Source organism: Poecilia reticulata, chromosome 21 (assembly GCF_904066995.2).
Source record: "Poecilia reticulata chromosome 21, P_reticulata-male-v2, whole genome shotgun sequence".
Taxonomy (NCBI): Eukaryota; Metazoa; Chordata; class Actinopteri; order Cyprinodontiformes; family Poeciliidae; genus Poecilia; species Poecilia reticulata.
Window position 1 is genome coordinate 13298008 of NC_088850.1, and position 23256 is coordinate 13321263.

At 39.4% G+C, this 23256-nt stretch overlaps 1 protein-coding gene across 1 annotated transcript; it reads right to left on the minus strand.

The window, feature by feature from the left end:
- Positions 1 to 1544: 1544 nt before the first annotated feature.
- rp1l1b (rp1 like 1b) lies at positions 1545 to 22779 on the minus strand. The gene is made up of 5 exons (XM_081602334.1): positions 19715 to 22779; positions 18717 to 18768; positions 17256 to 17906; positions 15097 to 15262; positions 1545 to 14861 (listed from the first exon to the last, which is right to left on the minus strand). The coding sequence occupies exons 3-5, from the start codon at positions 17766 to 17768 to the stop codon at positions 2230 to 2232; spliced, it is 13311 nt and encodes a 4436-aa protein (XP_081458460.1). The 5' UTR covers positions 17769 to 17906; positions 18717 to 18768; positions 19715 to 22779; the 3' UTR covers positions 1545 to 2229.
- Positions 22780 to 23256: the final 477 nt, after the last annotated feature.

Consider the following 23256-nt stretch of genomic DNA (forward strand, 5'->3'; position numbering starts at 1 on the left):
TTTTTTGTTTTGGCCACTTGGGGGCAGAGCACATCTGACGTAGAGATGTGACATGAATTGGTTCGAGTTGTTTAAATTGCAAATTTTAACTTATTTATAGATCATCTAAAAATTTTGTCTTTCAGCTGGAAACTTCATGACACAACTTGATAATAAGTTCATTATTCTCTCATAATTAACTTTTTTGTCAAATTAACTGTTTCGTCAGAATTGTTGCTGACAAAAGTTGTCTGGACGGCGATCAAATTCTATTTTATCTACCCATATTCATCACAAGCTCCCTGTAACGATACTAATGATAGTTTAATTTTAAAGTTCCAGTCATTTGCATTTATGTATCAGTTTGTCTGAAATGAGACATTTGCGTATCACTTTGCATGCACACCAAATATATGCCACATACATATGTTGTCTGTTAGTGCTGAATTTTTTTTAAATGTCCCTCAGCCTGGTGTCACCGGATATGCGCTATGGGATTGCTTAGAAAGGCATTGTTGGGAACATCACTGTCTAGAGCTTTGTATTTTTAAATCTCACATGTGTCAGATATGCTGACATGATGGGGTTTCATTTATTTGCAACTTTTAATATCTTCAGATGGTCTGGATTTGAATAGGATAAAACTAAACGTTGCTGTTATCGACTCAATGTGAGACTGAACTTGTAAGTGAAATTTAAACAGTCTTCTCAGTAATGTTGATTCTAAACATTTATAGATATTTTACAATGCGAAAATGATATTCTCTCAATCACTGAACCAATGTCTCTGTATGACAAAACTCAGAATCGCTGGTTTGTACAACTTTTCTTCATATTCAGTTTGTCTCTTTTCTTACCAAACAGTGTAAAAAAAGCCAACCCTTTAGATCAGTTCACAGCTGTTACTGTGATCAGATTATTTTTATTTTAAACACCTAGGTTAAGATTAAGTGTTAAATCCAACTCCAACCAGGATCACACTGCCCACTACTGTGTTAACCAGTCAGTCAGACTGACACCAATTATCTGTGTCACATGACCACATGAGACTGTAGCGAGAAACTGTGGGAAGGGCACATACATCAACTCTGTCTGGGCTTCACTGCAGAAAGACAATAAAAGAATTCTCCATTGAGGTCCTGATGCTCTCCTAGTCACTATGCTGCATAAAGATGTTAAATAATGACGCTTATAATATCCTACATAGTCAGAAATAATGATCAGTAAAGTACACTGTTAAGGTCAGTGATAGATTATGTTCATAATTATAATATTAGCTCAATAGGACAAGAAAACAACCATTTACACAAAAGATGCTGTGTGTGATAGATTTTTACCTATGGAAATTTTTTGACTTGGCTTTTAGTAGTAAGTTTTCGTTTGTTTTATTTTGTTTTTTAATACACATTTTTTTCTAAGAATCTAGCATGATATCAGCATTTATGAATGAATCACTTAAAACTGCATAGGAAACATAAAGTCTTTTTTTTTCTTATAGGAGAACGATCATATATCTTTTACAAACGTTAAATTTGTTTTGATGAAAACAAAAATGAACCAAGATGCCACTTTAAGTTTTTATTTTAGAAGATGTTACAGTTTGTGCAGTTTCTGCAGCACACTCAGCAAAAGCTTACTTAAGAAGAATGTACTTTGATACACATCTGCATGGGCTAAGAAACAAAGCAAAAATCATATTATGCATCAAAATAATGAATATTAACTCTCATCCCTGTTATTCACCTGTCATGCAGCCATGGTGAGCCCTGAACCCACACTGTTGTGGGCTAAAAATTACCACATATATAATCATTGTTTTATTGACTAGAAAAATATATGACTTTGTTTTTAATAGAACTTATTTAGACAAAATGTGGTCAAACATATTTTAGTCCTACAAAGAGAATATATTCTGCCACAACAGAATAAATGCACTACAATCTTATACTGTTTATGGAAACTTACTAAATACAGTATATACATTCAAGTATCTCAGATTCTCTTTTCATATTCTCCAAAAAAACAAAAAACAAAGTGCATCCAGTTTATGGTTATCTGAAATTAATAACATAGTAAATCCAAAGTTACAAGAGCAATCTAAACTTTATTGTTATCCTTTGTTGAATTTGAAGATCTAAGGAGTTTTACCTTCACATTTCTGATGAATGAGATCATTTGCAATTTCCAGAATCATATTCATCAAGCAATCAAATCTCTTGATGCTTTTTTTTTTTTTTTTTTTTTGTCAACTTATAACTTTTCCAAACTCTTTGACTCGAGGCTTGTAACATCGTCTTGGCCATGCATCTCAGTCTCAGAATCTTCAATATCAGCAAAAGCGCCATCCTCCGACTCAGCTCTCTCTTTCATCAAAGCATCAAGAGGGATTAGCAGTGTTTTCTTGGCAGTTTTCTTGGTTGCATCTAAACTCCCCAGCTTGTCTGCAACAAAAGGCTTCTCTCCATCAGCAGTGTCTTCTTCAGGTTCTGAGTCTTCCTCGGCTTCGTCTTCTCCGTCAGCTGAGTCTCCTAAGCTTCCACTCCAGCCTTCAGCGGGTGTGTCAGAATCTTCGTCTTCCTTTTCAGAATCCTTGACGCTGTCATTCAAAGCAGCTGTTGTGGCATCTTTGTTTTCAGTAAATTGTGGCTCCTTCTCTTCTACAGATTCATCTTCTGCTTCGTCTGCAGATTCTTCACGTGCACACTCTTTTTCACGCTGGTCTTTAGATCTGGATTTTTCTCCACTGTCGCTCTTTGTGATCTCGCTGCCAATCATTTCTACATCACTCACATCTTCACCTGATAGTTTATAATTTTCTTGCCCTTCCGTGACAGCTTCAGAGCAGTCTTCACATTTGGATTCAGAGTCACTTTCATTTTCGACTGATTCAGATTCTTCAAGAGGTGTTGTGTCTTCTTTTCTTTTTTCTTCTTGAAAAACTTCAATGCTCTCTTCCATTTTTCCTGATAATTCAAGTTCTTTGGCCAAGAAAAGTTGTTCAACAGGTTCAGCCTGACTCAAAGACTCACTGTCATCAGTGCGTTCTTGTGGAGTCGTATCTACAACCTCATCTTCAGACTTGGCATCTGAATCCTCTTCTCCTGACTCATCATCATCATCATCATCATCATCATCATCATCATCATCATCATCACCATCTTTAACTGTTGATGTGTCCTCCTGACCTGTGGTTTCACCTTTGCCTGCTCTTAAGTTGTTTGCAGACTTTTCATCATCTATTGCTGAGCTGCTGCCTTCTGCCTCAGATTCATTTTCACTCACAGCTTTGGAGCTCCCTTCGATTGCAGATTCAGGATCAGTGTCTGAGGAAACATCAGACTCTTCGCCACCTGATGTTTGCTCTGGCTCTTTTTCGTTTGCTACAATATAGACCTTGTCGGTTTCATGTTCCGCTTCTGCAGATGAAGTTTCATCATTCGAAGAGGCATCGTTACCCTCTACAGAGTCACTCTTGCTTTTAACCGTATCTTCCTCTTCAGCATCAGTGGCCTCAATACTTTGTTCTTCTTTCTGCTTATCTTCTTTCTCTTCATTCGTCTCATCTTCTGAGTCAGATCCCTGCCTGCTTGTGGTTTCCTCCACTTCATCCTTACCAGATTCATTTTCAGTTGTATCTGCATCAATCTCATCTTCATCTTGGTCGTGTTCAGCTTCACTTGCGAGACCAAGACCGTGCATATGTTTTACTTTACCCGTCTCCTCTTTACAGTCAACCGCTTCTTCCTCTTCTGCTTCTTCAAATGTGTGCACACTTGTACATTCTGCAGTTGCTCCTTCCCCAGTCTGCTCATCTTTTGTCTGATTTTCAGCACATTCAATTGACAATTCACTACTCATGTCATCATTCTCCTCAGCATTGTCGTCGTCATTTGTGGTGCCGTTTATGTCTTCTGCAGAGTCACTCTCACTGGCAGTGCCAGTTTCTTCACCGTCAACTGTTCCTGCTTCTTCATTCTCCGTCCTCTCTGCTATAGCTTCCTCTTCAGCGGTCGCATCCTTTGATTCACCGTTTTGTGCAGGAAAAATCTCTTTACGAGTAGAAATCTCATCTTCGGTGGTTGCTTCTTTACTGTCTTCTTCTGACGATTCGTCTTCTGTTGATGAATCCCCGTTTTCATCTGCAAACTCATCTGCACTGACAGTGGGAAGCTTCTCTTCATCTGTGTCGGTTCCTTCTTCCTCTGCTGAATCTTTCTCGGATTTATGCTCACTTATAGCTGTCTCTGATTCTTCATTTTCATCTTCACTTTTAGTTGAAGAACCCTTACAAACCTCTGCATCCGTAACCTCTTGTGGATTGACCTGCCCTGCTTCATTGGCTTTCTCACGGTCAGATTGATCAGGGCTGGCTGCTATTACAGTTTCATATTCTCCTGAGACTGCAGTTTGTTTTTTAACATCCGTTTCGTCTTCTGTTGTTGCACCCTCGTCTGATTCTCCAGAGGTTTCAGCTACGGCTGCTTCACTCTCATCAGGAGAATCTTTGGAATTGACTGGAGAAATTGTCTCTTCCTGACCAACTGTGCTGTCCTCTTCAAACTCTTCTCGTTCTGATGCTTGAACCTCTGATTCTGCCTCGTCGTTCTTTTTTGTGCCTTCATATCCAACTGCAGAGACTTTTTTTTTCTTCAGTTCTGTTTCACTTGCAACAGAAAGCTCATCGCCAGTTGTTTCTTCTTCTTGTATACTTGATAATTCATTAATTGTGGCCTCCCTTTCATCTTCCCTTTCATCTTCACTTTCATCTTCATCGCTACTGCCACCGGACTCCTCTGCAGCGTTCTGGTCACTGGTGGTACCGGTACCTTCCCCGACTTCCTCCATGTCCGATTTCTGGTCAGTTAAGATTGCCACAGGGGTATGCTCACTCGTGGCTACCGAGGATGTTTCCATAGCTTCTTTTTCATCTTCCGACAAGGTTGCATTAGATCCCACCTCTAAGAAACTCTCCTCATTCTCTTCCTCGCTGGATTTGACATCAGATGTTTGTGCTGCTTTAACCTCAACTGCAGGTTCTTTATCTTCAGTCTCGCTACATTCAATCTCTTCTGATGGCTCATTTTCACTTAAAGTTATAGTTTGTTGTACCACATCAGTTTCTGTTTCACTTTCTTCTTCAGTCTGATCCTTCACCATTTCAGTCATCATTGATTGTTTCTCAGCAGTCATCATTGATTGTTTCTCAGCAGTCATCATTGATTGTTTCTTATTTTTCATGCGAACAATTATTTGCACTGATGGGAGCAACCGCCTCCTCAACTTAACCCAATCCTTTTTTGCATCCTCCTGGGAAGCTTCCAGTTTGGTTGACAATGACGCGTCCACTGAAACATCTTTCTCTGTTTCTTCTTTGCTTTGGACTTCAGTATTGACAAAAGCAGCAGTGTCGCCATTAACTTCATCTGCATGGTTAGGGAACTGTTTAGTAGAAGCGGTGATATATTTAACTGGCATTGCCGCAGTTACTTCTTCATCCTCATCCTCAGAGACGCTGCTCAACATATGTGTATCTTTCTCTGCTGTTTTACTATTCAGATCGAATCCACTTTCTCCACCTGGTGTGATTGCATCATCAGTCACTTCTTCTGAAGCTGTTTCTTCAGCATGTATGGCTCCACTCTCACTTCCTGGTCTTTCAACTCCTGCTTTGCCTGTCTCCTCCTTCTCATTGTCTACAGCAAAAACTTTAACTGATTCTTCAATAGTTGTCGGATCGTCTCGGCAGGCATCGTCTGCTTCCTTTTCATCTGCTGTAAATTCAAAGGTTTCCTCTCCAACTTGTTGCATTTTATTGATTTCTACTTCCTTTATTGCACCAATAATAACTTTTTCAACAAGTGTTTCCGCCGTCATTGTGTCATCGTCATTCCCACAGGGAGCTGCACAATCAATTGTGGTTTTCTCCATCAGAATCTTTTTCAGGTCGTAGTCCATAACAACGGGTGGGGTTCTTCTTACTTCCGTGGAGAGAGGTGGTGTGGAATTAAAGTTTTGCTCCACACATGTTTCACATGGACAGTATTCATCAATATTTTCACCTCGCTGGTCGCTGTATAATGTCCCTGTTGTTGAATCGCTTTTTTCACCTTGTGAATCCATTGACTGTTGGAGCTTGAGCTTCAGCCCCCGTCTTCTTTCTTCTCTTTGTTTACTTGAGGTTCTGGGTGTTGCCTCTGTTGGGGGTCTTGGCAACCCCGCTCTGCCTTGAATTTTCCTCACTTCTCTGTCGATGCTTATTTGAATTTTGTTGTGCACCTCGGTTTTGAGTTCGTCTATCATTGTGTCAAGCTGATCGGTATCTCCGAGGCTCCATCGAACTTTTAACTCTTTCATTGCACCGACATAATGTGTCATAAACTGCTTCTCTATTTTATTTAGCAACGTTAGCACCCAAACGGGATCAAAATCTTGAGACAATTTCTTGGAGAGTTTTTCGGCATTACTGCTGGATTCTCCAGAGCTTTTGTTCGAGGACGATGGCGTTTCAGGTGGTTCTCTCGGACTGTCGTTGCTTCTTATCGTTTCGTCTGTGGCTGGATCCTCCTCTTCCTGGCTTACTTCTTCTATTTCTGGTTTCCACTGGGCATCTGTTTCTTTGTATGTTTTCTCTATTAAACTGTTCTGAGGTTGAGATCCATCAACATTTGCATTGTCGCTGCTCTTCACTCCATCACTACTCTTCCCAGAACCAGTGGATCCACTGTTTACATCCACACCAGAGGATGAGGTGTGATTGTACTCGCCCTCAACAGAATGATGATCGCTAGTATTTTGTACATGCTCCTCTTCTGAGGGATTGGAAAGCCACAGGGACTGAAGAATACTCATTAGCTCCTGATATCTTTCATTCTTTTCATTTGCATTCTTAGGGTCGTGATCTATTAACTGCAACTTTACAAGGCAATCTAAAAGACCTTGAGCTGAGGTACTTAGCTTACGCCCATATACAGGTGAGATTTCTGGTAAACTGTTGCATCTGTCAAGCTTGGGGTTTAAAAGTACTTTCATAACTTGTATGGAAGAGTTGAACTTTGCTGAGTCATCTTCCCTCTGTGTACAGGTATTACCTTCAGTTGGTGTCTCTAAGCAAGTTGGACAGTCATTTTGGACATTGTCCACGTCATTTACCTCTTTTAAATTTTCAGCTTCAGACTCATTCTTCTCAGCATTCTCTGCTGTATCTTTTTCCTCAGCTACAACATTGTCTTTTACTCCATCGCTGTTTTCATTAAGTTCCTCCATTTCATAAAGGACTCTCTCTGTTGGTAAGGTTTTAAGCCATTCATTTACTACTTCGGTGGGGGATGCGTTAGGTAAGATAGATGGAACCAGCTCAAAGTCACCACCATCGTTCTTTTCCTTATGTTTACTGCCTGTATGACTTTTATCAGAGATAGTGTCTGTGGCTTCTACTGAACCATTTACTATCCTGTCAGAAACATGAGATTTGGATTTTCCAGGGGAGGAAGTTTCACAAATCTCTTTATCTGAACAAGACAGGGTTTGTGACAGGTCACTTTCATCTGAGTCTGCGTGGCAAATTACTGGATGTTTATTTAGGCAAATGCCTGGATCTTCTTTACCCTGCTCTCTTGACCTATTGGTCTTAGAACTTCTTTTATCAGCTGGGCCTTCTTTGACTTCTGAAGGAGTCACACTTTCTGTGTTCTCAGAAACCACGCTGGCAGTGGAGACATCTGTTGCATTATTTTTTTTAGACTTAGACGCATGTGAGTGTACACTCAAAGAACTTTGTGACTTTTTTGAACTTTTTGATCCATGAATCTCTGAGGTCCTTGACTTTTTTGAACGCCCTGAAACCTTGGACTTTGACGACGTGGCAGTAGAGGATCTGTCTTCGCTCTCCTCAATCATTAACGAGGGCACTTCAGATCTGCTTAGTGCTTCAGATGGATCAGACTTTGCTGATTTTGTTGACACAGGACTAAATGCTCTCTCTTCCACATATGTAGAACTTTCTTCGGTTGGGACACAAGAATTTTTTGATTTTCGGGATTTTGTTGATATAGGACTCTGTGTTCCCTCAGATTTCTCTGAAGTGTTTCCATCATTATGAGGGTCAGATTCTTCCTTAGGAATATCAGGATCTATTAATTTGCTTGATTTTGCTTCTGACGTTGACTTATTGTCTTCATCCATCCCAGTCTCCTCCCTAGGGATGACGCAAGATCCATTTGACTGTATGGTTCTTGAAGACATGTCAGACTTTATTGACAACACACTGTGAGACCTCTGTGACTGATCTTCTTCTTTGGCTTTTTGTGAATGTGAAGCTTTTGATTTTGTAGAGACAGATGATACATTTGTCTTAAGGGATTTAGCAGAAACAGGACTCAAAGTTCTTATCTCAATGTCACTTTTGTTCTCATCAGCAACATTTTCAGGAGAAATGGCTAACATTTCAGAATTGTTTGATCCGCCATCTGAATGCCTTGATATTGTTGATTTGATTGATGACTTACTTGGTGGACGCTTCATGTCGTCCACACTTATTTCGTCATCTGGTTTATTGGAGATTTGTAACTTAGAAGATTTGGTAGATTTACTGGACTTTGAAGATTTAGCAGATTTTGCTGACGAAGTGCTGGGCGGTCTTTGTATTTTTCCTTCTCCGTTTGAAGTGCCGTCCACTGAAGTAACTTCAGACGGCGTTGTCACTCTTGATGAAGTTTTTACATTTGTTGAGATGTTGCTTGATGACCTTTCATTAGTGTTTTCATCATTGAGAGTAGTGTTCAAAACCTGAGAAGCAGTTGCTGAAATTCTCGAAATGTTTGGTTTTGATGACCTTGTACTTGCAGCTTCCTCAACTGACTCTGTTACTGAGCTAGTAGACATGCAACTCGGCGCTCTCTCTAAGCTCTCTTCTTCGGAGTTTTCTTTACCTAAATCTCCCCCTGTTGATCTCTTGGATTTTGATGAAGATTTTGACTTTGCAGATCTGTCAGACACCCGACTTCCTGCTCTCTCTGCAATGCTGTTACTTTCTGCAACGTAATCTTCATCTGGTATACCATCAGGGTTTGAGCCACTAGATTTCACAGACTTTTCTGACTCTGTGGACAGTGATTTTGCCAGTTCAGCCGACAAAGTGTTGGATGCACTCTCTTTTCTTTTTTCATGTTCATCCACCTCTTCATTAGCCTGACTAAAGACTTTAGAGCCAGTGCTTCTTTCAGATACATGGGAGCAACCTGTTTTAACGGATGTACAGCTTTCAGCTCTGTCTTGCATTGTTTCATCACTGTTGTCTCCACTTGGGGTCTCAATGCTCCGAGCAGCTGCAACATCAGAGCATCTGGATTTTTTTGAACAACCAGAAACCTTTGACTCGGTCAGCTGTGATGACGACGAGTTTCCTTCCTCTTCAGTATCTGAGGCAGTAATTTCCTGTTCATGTTCAGAGGGGACGTTAGAAGTTTTTGATTTTGTAGATGTCCCAGTAACATTTGACATTGCCGATTTTGCAGAATTTACTGATAAATTGCTTGCTGGTCTTTCTACCTGATCGAGACCACATACACATCCCTCTGTTGCAGACATCGCACTCTCTGATCTGTCCTGAGATGTTTTGTTATCCATTCTCTCCCCAGTTTGGTTAGTATCAGAAAAAACGCCAGAGCTATTTGACTTTATAGAAATAACTGAAGCGGGTGAATTTGATCGTGTGATTATCTCTTGAACTGCGATATCACTTGAACATTTCAACGTGCCTGACCTTGCAGAAATATCTGACTTGACAGAATGGATTGACATTGAACTCATTGATCTGCTCTCACTGTGCTCTTCTTGACAGTCATCTTCGTTACCACTTTTAGCACTTAGCTCACAAGTGACAGCAGAGGCTTTTGATTCCTGGGATACTTTGGAGATGTTTGACTTTGCTGATGTCACTGACCTGGCAGACATACTGCTCGGATTTCTGTCTTCATGTTCCCCATCATCTTCTTCTGTTGGGCTTGTATGTTCTTTTACTTTAGGAGATTTCGTCGACGTAGCTGACTTAGCAGTTTTGGATGACAGAACGCTGTTTGTTCTTTCTTGACTTTCTACAGTTTTGCCAGACATTGCATCAGATATATTTGATTTGACAGACTTTGCTGATTTTGCAGACAAAGCACTTGGTGGTCTGTTTGCTGACCTGGCAGATTTTTCAGATATATGTGAGATGACTGATTTAGCCGAGGTGCTGCTTGGTGGTCTTTCGGGATTTTCATGTTCATCATCACACCTTTCACACTCTGATTTTACAGACTGAGCAGACACTACACTAAAGGTGCTTCCTTCACTCTCCCCTTCAACAACTATTACATCAGAATTGTCAGCACTGTTCTCCAAATCGACTTCGTAAACCTTTGACCTTTTGGATGCATTTGATTTCGCTGATCTCCCTGATTTGATTGACAGGTTACTGGACGATCTCTCTGTGCGTTTCTCACAATCCAGACTTGCTGACTTGGTTGATTTATCAGAAACTGATGAATTAATTGATTTGACTGACATGACACTTGTTCTCTCTTCATCTTCACTGCCTGCCTCATCAGGAGGGGCAGGTATTTCAGATGGTACTTCAGAAATATGTTTTAGGTCTGACATCACTGAAGTGTGCGATTTTTCTGTCAAACCACTTGCTGCTCTCTCTTCAGACTTGGTAGAAATTTCTGAGACACTTGACTGGATTGAAATTGTTGACGTTCTGCTTGGTGCTCTTTCTATATTTGCCTCTTTGTCATTTTCAATGTCTGAATTAAAATTGTCTGACCTTTTTGCAACTGGCGCATCAGTGCAATATTTTGATTTATTTGATTTTATAGATGTATTTGATCTAACTGACTGAGGTGATAAAGGTTTGTCTTCACTTCCATTGCCTCTTTCCTCAGAATCTGCAGCCTCATTTTCCAAACAGATTTTGGAAACTTTTAATCTTTTGCTTCCTTTAGAGGCATTCGATTTTGTTGATTTTTCTGATCTGACTGACAAATTGCTTGGGGATCTCTCCACATGTCCGTTATTATTGACCTTATTTTCATCTGCTCGACTACCCAGTCCTTTTGATTTGTTTGATTTGGCAGAGCTTGTTGACCTTTCAGTTTTGGATGACATCACGCTCTCTGCTCTCGCTTGTGCTTCCTCAATGTTACTTTCATCAGGGCACTTTCCTGAAAAAGCCTCAGTAGTACTAGTTTTTACAGAACTTGGTGTTCTTCCTTCAGACTTCGTTGATATTTCCGACACGCATGACTGGATGGATTTGGCTGACATGCTGCTCAGTGATCTTTCCTCACCATGTTTGCATCTCTCTTCTTTGTTGATAAGTGTTCCATCTTCCTCTCCTCTAGCTGACTGCATTGACTTATTTGATTTAGTCGAAACAATTGAGTCAACTGACAGTGATGACACTGATCTGCATTCATTCTCTCCTTCAACAACGCTTTCATCAGGGTAGACAACCTCCAAGCAACCTGCATCAACCTTTGACCGTTTAGAAACTGTTGAAATGTTTGATTTTGTTGATTTTTCTGATCTGGCAGACATGTTACTTGCAGCTCTTTCCACCATTTCTCCGTTATTAGTTATGTTTTCGTGAAGTTCATAATGTTCTGCTGCCTTAGTAGATTTGGCAGATGTAGTTGACCTTACAGTTTCCGTTGACAGTGCACTCAAAGCTCTCTCTTCAGTGGCATTTTCACAATCAGAAATTTCAACAGATGCACATGACTCAACATCACAAACTTTTGATTTGTCTGATAAAACACTACGTGGTCTTTCTGCAGACTTTACAGACCTTTCTGAAACATGTGACCCTTTGCTTGTTGGTCTTTCCTGAAGCAGCTCTTTGTCGTTTTCTTGACTGGAGCTTTTCTCCTGTCGATCATGGATAGAACACTTTGATTTTGTAGAGTCAATGGAAATAGTTGACTTTGTAGATCTGACTGAAAGTACACTCGGAGCTCTCTCTGGAATTGCCTCTTCAGTGGTGTCTTCACCAGGCCTTCTGCTTGAGCATATGTTGGAAGCATTTGATTTGGTAGATTTAGTAGAATGTTTTGATTTTGTGGATGTAGCAGACTTAGCACTTGTTGGTCTCCCTGTTTGTGACTCAACCGATTTGGCTGATGTACAGTTTTCTGCTCTGTTTTCAGGATTCATTTCCTCACTGTCTGGAAGAAATGACTCAGTGGCATCAGCAGCTTGAGTACAAGTAGCACCGTTTGTTCTACCTGATCTTAAAGAGATATTTGACTTAAGTGACTGGACCGACATTGAGCTCACTGATCTCCGCTCAATCTCTTCTCCACTAAATATTCCGTCGGAGGGATTACAACAGCCTTCAGAGCTTTCCTCCTCTACAAATCCTGCAGAAGCATGTGATTTTGAGGATTGAGCAGATGCGGTTGATATATTGCTTGGAGCTCTTTCTCTTTGTTCAGCGTGATCTCCAGGAGTTCCTTCAACAACAGCATCACTTTGCTTTGACAGATTAGATTTTCCTGAAGCTTTAGAGAAGGTCGATTCGGTTGTCACATTTGATTTTGCTGACATAGCACTAGGTCCTCGCTGCTCCTCATCTGCCACGTTGTCTTTATTCAACTTGTCACAGTCTTTCGGGTTACTTGATCTTACTGAAATGTCTGACTTAATGGATTTATCTGACATGCAACTTGATCTCCCCGCAGTAGCATGCAGATCATTTCTTTTACTACACAAATTACCAGAGTGAGTTGTTGAAACTTGAGAGGTTTCTGACTTTAAAGACGCCGCAGAGGTGTGTGACTTGCCAGACTTTACTGACATGACACTCCCTCCTCTTTCAGTTGTCCCGTCATCTCCACAGGAGTTTTGTTCAGTTCCCATCACAGATTTTGACCCAGCTGATGCTTCTGACCCCACACTTGATGCTCTTGCTTCGGAAGTATCTGGTGTTTCTGTGATGTTGCAATAATAATCCTTTGTTTGATTTAATTTGTTTGATTTTGCAGATATGTTTGATTTGACAGACTTTTCGGATTTGACTGACAGTTTGCTTTGTGTTCTCAGTTCACTCTCATCTCCAGTGTTATCATTTTCCGTGATGTCTGCCTTTTTTGTATCATAAATCTCAGGGGTCTTTGATTCTCTGGATTTTGCTGACAAAGCACTGGTCGCTCTCACAGATGCCCTGGATGTTGGAGATACCGACTTGAGTATTGACTTCCCAGAAGCAGCAGATATTAAACTTGATCTTTTTCCCCCTTCAACTTGATTGTCTTCTAGGTTTTCCTCAGTTTTATCTTCTGGAGTCCTTGAACCTTTAGACTTCTCTGATATTGCACTATTGTCCTCGTTTTCTTCAGCTGTAACCTGATTGTCCTCCTCCTCTGATTCTTCTTGTGCTATGTTTTTTAATTCAGCGGACACACTGGATAAAGCAGACAGGGAACTCTGTGTCCTCAGCTCTGAATCATCCTCATCCTCTTCTGGCTGATGTTGCGGTGGTGGTGGTGCCTTTACAGATTTAGTGGACTTAAAGGATTTCACAGATAGGCTACTGGACGTTCTCTCTTTCTTTTCTTTGTCGTCACTGATTTGAAATCCTTCAGTCGAAACATCTGGAACAGCAGAATTGCAGTTTGTTGAGGCATTTGAATTAACTGACATGGCACTTTTGGATCCTCGCCCCACTTCTGAACAGTCGACTTTCTGAATTTCTTCTAATTTAGATGAACTCCAAGCTGCATGTGATTTCACAGACATGCAACTCGATTCAACTTTTTCCATCTGACCTTCTTCTAAATCTCTGGTTGTATTTTTTTCTTTTGGTTCAATCTGAACACCTTCAGATTGTCCACAGTGGCAGATATGAGGAGGTTTTGAAGTTTTTGGCTTGCTACGTTTCTCTGATGTTTTTGATGCTTTGTCTTTTGGGACTTGAGATGGATTTGGAAAAGGCAAACCTGAATCCAGCACTTCACTTCCATTAGCCTCTTTTCTGTCAGGGCTGCTAATTTGGGACAATGACCCATCATCAACATCGCCTGCACATGTAGCAGATCTGGGTTCTTCTTCTTCCTTTTGGTTTGGTTCTTGAGCAGTTTTGAGATCAACGTTCTTTGGAAACTTATATAAACCAGTGGTCTCACCATTGTCCACAGTGGATAGTTTCATATTGCACTTTGGTGAACACGCCTTCCTCTGTATGGTGCAAAACTCCACCATTTCAGCTGCCTCAATGCTTTCCGTAATGCATGTCTCCACCACGTGGTCTGCGAGCTCTTCACTTGATCTCGACATGGTTTGTTTTTCAATCACTGTCTTTCTAGAAACCACTCTACGGGAGGATGCACTTGAACTAGAAGTATGACTGCACCGCCTTGCACCGTGTGCCCCTGGTACCATGGAGGTCTCATAACCCTGGCAGTGACTGCAGCAGTAAGGACAGTGAGGTTTCTCCTTGTGCCCCTGATAGTGCTGAGTGAAATAAGCCTCATCAGCAGACATGATTTCTGATTCTGAACAGTTCACGTCACTAATTTGTGCTACGTTAGGATCGCCGTGGGCTTTGATGTAGTCGTAGGTTCGCCCTGCTGTCTTTTTTACTGTTGTAGACCAGTGTAACGTTTCGTCATTTGGTAGTCTGAAGCATACTTTCATCTCCATGGACAAACTTCCATCTTTATTAACGCGAACCCGTTTTTCTATGTCATCTTCTCTCACACTGTTGCCACTAGGTGGACAGGAATTAACGAAGTCCGGAGAGTCTCTCCCATCTGGTACAGATTTGTCAGATGATACTGAGTGCTTGGTGGCTCTCTTGTCATCTCCCAGGTTTGGGAGAATGATACTTGTCTTTGTGGCGAGTCCTTAATTAATCAAACAGCAGTAGGGAAGAAGCAAAAAATAAAAAATAAAATTAGTGATCTTTTGCATCTGTGGACAATTAACAAAAGTCAGAGAATCGCTTGCTTTTGATGACATGGAATCTAACATGATAAAATGAAAATGTGTCTGGCACTGAAGACAATTCTTTGACCTTTAACTTAACACATATTGGGTCAAGATGTTGTTCTGTGAACAAACAAAAATTGTTTCGCTTACTTTCATTTCCGTCAGTGCGTTCTGCGGGACATGACTTCCCACTCAGCTTCGGAAGTTTACAGCTTGATGTTTTCTCAAAATCCTCCACGACTAATGGGTGAGAAGGCTCCCGTCCCACACAAACGAGAACGCCTGGGCACTGCAGAAGGCTTTGTACGCTGTCAATCTGCAAGAGAAGAGCGTTGTTTAATTTTAAACTTGACAGACAACACCAATTCACTGACTAAATTCGGAGCTCCTTATTGTACACGCTGCCCCCGAGGTGTGTTTAGTAAATTTAGGATGCCATTCCACTTGTTTTCCAAATAATATCACAACCTATTTGATCACGAAAACAAAACCCCCAAATTATTAGAAAATTTAATAAACTGTAATAAAGACATAAACACAGAAGTTGCATCTGTGCAATTAGGTTGTATTTAAGATGTTAACAATATTCATAGGCCTTTTACTTAATACCTAAAATTAGCTTTGAAAACTCAGATTTTCAACACATCTTTAATAGTTTGATAACAAATATCTAGTTTTGCAAGTTAATAAATTAGTTAATCTTAATAATGAAGCTAAATGCTTATTTTCTAATATAACATGACGCTTTTTTCCACAATGCTATATACTATTTGCTATATACCAACTGAGTGCAACTTTCAATTTTTAGCTTCTTAAAGGGAATGTCCAATATAATATTTGAAAGTAGAAGCTGTACAATATCTAGCACATATATAAAACTTCACCAGTTTCCAACTTTATTTCCATGTACGCTTTTCAGCATCAAATACTACCGCCAAGGTTTTATATTGGCAACAGGGAAATGGCAAAAATAAATAAATAAATAAATAAATAAATAAAAACAGGTTGAAGTATTGAATTATTTTCATTTTGCTCATGTATATTTGGTTTTGATGACTTTGCACTTTCAAATTTTAAATCCAGACTCAGAGAAGGGAGATGAATGGCTTCGTCTGTGGTCACACAAAGCCCAGGTGAAGATAATTAATTGCCACCGTGGAAGTCACATTTACGAAACACCTCTGGTATCAAAGCAGCAAAGTTTCAACATTGACCTGTTTCTCCTCGCTCAAAAATAGCTCTGATTCGACAAAGATTAATGGGCTTCTGGGGAGATATCCACAATCTGAATGGCTGTGTGAAGGAATATCCCCGTTTCATTCCCTCATACGCACACACACTAATAATCCCTACCCCACTTGACTCATAAAAGCTACTTAGTTCACGTGATAAATAACACCAATATTTTCTTAAGACACTGGGGTTATTAATGCCACTTATGCCTGACTTGCCACACCAATAACTACCCTCTCTCCTTTTGCATGAGATTTTATTTACATAACAAAATCATAATTTAAGTAAACACTGTCAACTGGATTGGATTACACCCATATCAGGGGAGGATAGTGTTTACTATTTAACAAAGGCTTTGTCTCCAGATTAAGAGCTGTTTTGAATACGTTCCTTAATAATAGCACAAATTATCCTTCTTGGTCAATTCATACGCAGGGAGGATTTTCAAAATCCTTCCTTGATGTAATTAGAAGTATTAAGCACCTGCTTATTGTGTAATTACTTTCTATATTCTTTAGGAGGAAAATAGTACTTAGTTGGATCAAAATATGGTTGTTGTGTAATTTACTGTAAGCTATAACAAGATATTCATCCATTGCCTGAAGTTAAGTGAAAGATGTTATGTGATAATATTTTAGCTTATCTTAAGTGTTCAAACTGGAGATGTTATCCTTTTTGCTTAATGACATATTTTGACATATTCACTAAGCCTTAAAATATAAAAAGTTACATAGGATTACAATGAATGACTTGCGTTGCTCATGCCTTAACCTGTGGATCTGATTAGCATGCAGCTTGGATTTGGATCTGCGCTTGTTCTGTCACTACAGCCCTTAACTTCACTCTAGTTTTCAGTCTTTCTCATAAACATTGTTTTAACATGACATCATTTTTTTCTTTTATTTTTATGACACCAAAACAATGCAAGCAAAATGTATTCCTAGCATAACCACGATCATTAGATTTGTTCATAAACTAAATGAAAGAAAAAAAACTTTCAACAATAAATTCAAGTAAAAGAAAGCTACAATAAAAAGTAAAACTGACTTGGAGTCGCCCTATTTAGTTCATCTTACCTTACAGCCCTCTTGAGTGTACAGCTTCCTGATGTTGTACTGCATGAGTTCAGAAACATCTTCCAAGAACAGACCAAAGCTGTGCAGACCCCTACGGTGCAATATTATGGTCTTCCTAAATGAAGGGTCGCTGTTTTTCACCAGCACAATCGTTTTATCATATCTTTGGTGATGTAGGTGACAGTCATTGGCTGCATGAGTCTCTTCATGTCTGCTTGGCCCACTGAGAACATACCGGTGAGGGTGATGATGATGATATGGTGGGTGTGCATGGTAGAAAGGCAACAGCTGGTTCTCTACATCGTCTAAAGTGTGCGCTTGTCGACATGCCGAGCAAAGACAGTATTCCTGCTCCAGTTCATGATAGGCCGCCATGCCACGCTGCGGTATCTTTGGTAGCCGGGTGGTGTGATGATCTAAAGGCTGAGAGGACTTGTGGGAGCCTTCCCCTCCAACTGCATTGAAGCAGTGGAAGTTGCGCTTGTGATGAGACATTTTGGCGTGTCGCGGCATTGATGACTGGGCCTGAGATGTCAGAAGAGCAGGAGAAGGTGGTGGGACAAACTCTGACGGACGTTTGACATGGTTTTCACAAGCGGCCTAGAGACAGGTGGTCCACAACTTTTCCTCATGACTCCCCTTAACCCAACACTAAAAGAAAGATGAGAAAGTCATGAAAAGCTGGAAGACATGCTTATGAAGACAGAAAGGGGTGAGATGTATTAACCTAAACATTTTACATTTGAAAACTAAATGTTATGTCAAGGAGGTAGAATATGGCAGCGTTATAGATGCAGATGTAGATGTGGAGAAGATTAATTTTGAATTTACCACAATCTTCCTGAAAATAAATCACCCAGAAAGTGCAATTGAATATGTCCGAATATGTAAATTTGTAAATTATTTTCTCTTTTTTTTTTTGGTCTAATTTAACCAAATATCTGGTCTATACAGAAATTTTCTCGCAGGAAGATCATTTCTGGACTGTTCGTGCAACCAGGATAATACAACTGTAAGTTTTCATGGAATATTGATAAGGAAAACTTGCAGCATTTTGGGTTCTCTTGTTAAAAATCTGAAATTGCTCTACTAAGAATCTTCCCAAATACAGGGCTGACAACCAGAAAAGTAGAAATTTACCAGACCAGACGTGCACTATGATGATAATGACATCATAAAGTAAACTCCACAGACTACTTTGGTTAGTTTTCAAGCGCAGCAGACTCCCTAATGCCTTGGCTTGCAGTGCTGGCAGATAAAAATAGTCATAATCTACATTTATCTTTCCCATTTTAAGCAGGATGCAAAGGACATGGTTCTTACATAGGGATTGTACTGACTGGTGCGGAGATCAAACGGTAAATGGAGGCACGGATAATGGCTATAAAGCCACAAATAAATCCCCCGAGTGACTTTAAATAACAAGCTTACGTTTGTACAAGCAGTGAAAGTGGACATTACCTTGGTGATTGTCTCCCTTCTCTGACAAAAATAGACTGTTTGCCAGTTTCTCCTGCAACAAAAATACACGGATTACTAACCATAGTCAAAATATCACTAAGCACAATGTATTCCTATTGTGGCAGTACTTAGAGGGTTGAGGACAATTCTGAAGGAATGAAATGCCTTCTTGTCAACAATAAAATGTAAAGCACGAAATTTTGGAAGTGGTAAAATAGGCTAAGCTTGACTGACATTCATAAAGAACTGCTGTGTCTGTCAACCTCTTTTTTTGTATTAGCAACGGTTTATTATAGTAAAAAAAAAAATCCTTGTGGAAAAATGCGGCCAGGAAAAGTCATTTACTGCAATGCCTTTAGATCGTGCTTTCAACGTTTTTATTTGATTTTTTTCACATTTATAGGCAACGCGTGCATTTTATTAAAAATATATCTAGAACAAAAGGCTTATTGTTCTGTTAATTCAGAATTTTAGAAATCATAAATAAAATGTGCCCATTTTTGTTGTCCACAGAATATTCTTTGTCAGATCTTTCAATGCCGCTTCATTACCTACAGTAGAGGATAATCTTTACCATATAAATATTAATATTCGTTGGTAATACAGTCTTGGTGTTCTATGAATTTAACGGGAGTCAAATACTCAAAAAATAAATCTACATATTTCTGAATGATGGTAGAAACAAAAGAGCAGTAACTTATGTATTGCTAAACTAATAAAGTGCCTTCTTCTACTCGCTGAATTAATAATGTAAAAGTTTTCTTTGTCTTTAACTAATAATACACAAGGCTTTGGACCCCTTGATTAATGGGTTATATATCTTAGGCCTTGTGTTGGTCAAAAGGTCTGGGAAAAGTTCGAACCAGCAAAATTAAACTACCATCCTGCAAAAAAAAAAAAAAAAACCTGATAGGAATATCCAAGCAAAGGAGCAGTTCAGCTAAACTATGGTGAATATTAAGAAGAAGAAGAAGAAGAAGAAGAAGAAGAATACTTACATTGCATACACCCATAATCCAGTAAATTATACAAGGCAAAAATGAAATATATTCCCAAAGCTGTAGAAAGTGGGATGGAAGTTCCTAAAGAAACACCGGGAGTGTTGCAAGCATTTGATCCGCAAACCAGTCCAAAAGCTCCCCTGCAGACGTTGGCCTGCCTGCTAATCAGATGCAAGGGACACTAAGGATAGACTGAAAAGCCTTGCTAATCACTCTGAGATTGAACTGAAATCTGCTGAGGCTTTGGACACATGACTTGGACCTTACCGCTGCATAAAGCCAGTTAAACATTTGCTTAGGGATCAAGATGGATGCTCACTAACACATAATGACTAAGCAAATATCTATGTTTTCTGAATGTTTGTTTTCTGCTTTGACGTGCATTTAAAACGGTCTATATACTGGATGCTCTAAAAGTCTTTTTTCACAATCCCTGTCTATGTCATATTGAAATGATCTTCATTTGGGGTGTTGTAACATTCATTATAAACTGTTATATTCTATTCAGATGTCAATTCTACTCTTATTGGCTAAACAAACCAAGAAGCAAAAGATGTTATAGGGGAAAGAGGGCAGTTTTTTAAGGCTATTTCATACATTTATATGGAAAATCAATTGAGGTCATCAGTGAAGCAAACAACCGGTTTATTATTTTTGGGTAGGAAATTTGTCAGTGAGCTAAACATAAACAAGACTTCAAAATTGTATAACTACAACGTCCTATATATTTTCTTACTTTACAGAGTGAGAAATTGTTGATATGCTGTTTAAAAAAATTCTGATCACATCACATTGTTTAAATTGCCTATTGCAACTCATGGATATTGCTGTGGTATTTTTATTCCTTATACTATGTGGTTAGGTGAAATCTTACTTTACTGAAAAAATCGGAGGCAAAATAAGACAAATGATTAGTTTCTCTTGATGCTCCCTGCTTGTGCTTTTTATATGAAAGAATTTCAGCCGTCTCCCCTTGACATCCATAAATATAATACGTCAACATAGCCCTGTTTAAATGACATGTTTTTGGGGGGCATGAATGAAACTATGATAAATTATTTCACAACTTGTGTATATACCTGTCAAAACTTCACAAGCAAATCTATAAGAAGGAGAAAAAAATATAAGAAACAATAGGCTGCATCAAGCTGGTTGTGAGCCGTGCACATACAAACTAAAACTTTGCCGAAACACCTATTGGTTCAGTTACAGTAATTTACCTTGGTAGGAGTCTATCATCACGACACATATTAAGTCCAATTTACCTCACAAAATGTCCTAAAATCTATAAGATTTTGACAATATCTTGCCCATAACTCTTTTCATTTGACTCCACAGATATTTTGTTTGATTCATTTTTGATATTTCTACTATTCTGAAATGTTCTTCTGCAGAAGCCTTTTCTGTTTTTTACTGATCTGGATGCATGCTTGGACTGACAGTGATGCTGAAAAGTAAAAAAAGTTCTCTTAATCAGCATTTTGTTTTTGTTTTGTTTTGGGACTGTTTATGATTGTATCCACTTAGAGAAAATCTCTAGTTCTATCAGAAAGTAAACCTGGAGAATAATGCTGTCATGATGCTATCTCACTGTGGGTATGGTGGCCTTTTGGTTATTTTTGTGTCAACCCTACTTGTTTTGTCTCATAAATCAACTTTGCATTAATCAAACTATAACACATTTGTTCACAGAGTTTTGGGATATCCTTTGTCTGAACACATGGGGACTGCAGTGCATTGTCACATTCCCAGACCAACATGAACAATATCAATAATTGGCTTATCTAAAACTGACTGCAGGCGTGAACTCAAGAAGATTTAATCCTTAAAATAAAAGACGCTTCGGTGAAGTATCGATTTTATGGCATGTACAGTTATGGAACTATCACTTTTAATGCTATATTTTCTCTTAACAGATGTCCTTGTTTTTCAGTAGCATAATGCGTCATATTAAAAGTGGAAACACTTAATTTTAGTTAGTCATTTCAGGGAGAAAGGAATTGCTGCAGAATGCATTACATATTTCTCTTGCTAAAAGTCAACAGCTCCTTATGATGTCACTTGTTGTGAGAAGCGATTCATCACACAAGCATCCATTCTCCGCCCAATGTGTGTACTATCTGTGTTGTTTTCCAAGGTGATTAATGGTTAATGGTGGGGGAATTAACTCAGTTAATTCTGACTAGTGCGCTCAGAGTTAATTCTAATTCACTTTGTTTTCCTGGGAAAAAACAAAGTGACCCCCCCTCTGCTGAGTCATCAAGTTTTTGTCTCTTTGAGTCAAGAGGAAATGCAGGATATGGTGTTAGCTGTGAGGAAAGCACCATCACTCTTTACAATAAGATGACTGATGAGCTTCTGTTAACTCGGAATGTAACAAATTAAGATTCTTAACTATGACAAATATGATCTGTACTTTTACTGGATGTCAGGCCTTAATAGAAAAAATATCTACTGTTCTGACACTTGGCAAAAAAAAAGAGTGTCTGAGTCCATTAACGACTAAATAAAATGATTTCTATTAGCCTATAAAATGAATTTCAATATGCTGAGTAATCCTTCGTGCTGACAGTTATCTGCCCTCCGATGTGTGGAAGCATTTCGGATCACAGTCACAGCAGGACGCCACAAAGCTTATCAGCCCTGGAGCTCACACGTGGGCAGTGATTCCCCAGCTTAGCAACCCCTCCTCCTGGTTCTAGTTTAAATATCAGGGCTAATTAAGGAGCAGCCCGCTGTGCAGCAAGACTCCTGATACATTAAGTCGAAGTCCCAGCAAGGCACTCTTGCATCATTAGTCCGATATTGTAATATTATGCAATTAGATTAAATTAAACATCATAACAGAGATGTCATCTTCTGAATTTGATCAAGAATGTGTAATCAAATGAAAGTGCATCCCAAGGCAATTTCATTTGTTTTGAGAGGGGTTAATAATTACAGTGACAAAGCCACACCAATCCAATCTATGACAGTGTGGCCAGACAGGCTTTAGCTCAGCTCACCTTTTTACCATCCAGTCACTGTTAAGCCTCAGTCCATGAAGGATTTATTAATTCCCTTTGTTGGTGTTCCATGACCATATTTCAGCATATTTAATGCATACTTTTTGATATTGTTCCCATTGCATTTTCTGTTATATATATATATATATATATATATATATATATATATATATATATATATATATATATATATGGAGAAAGAGAAAGAGTCTCCCTCTGCTCTTCCGCCTCCCTGTGTTTTGTCCGAGGCTCTGCTTCCCAGTGCTAACCCCAGTGCTTTTTGCCCCCTGCACCTGCGCCGTCCACTGGACCTGCCTCCAGGATCCACCTCTGCCTACTGGATCATTTCAGTGGAGATTTCAGACTGTGGCAGGAAGCTGGAGTGCCCGGAGAGAAACCTGCAAACAGAAAACCTGTCAAATCTTTGTACCTTTTGTCCTCTGGTGTCTGATCAATTCTTCTCGTAAATGTAAATGAAACCATTGTTGGACATGTCTTCACTGCAGTCGCTGTCTGCAGTGAAGACATGCTCAT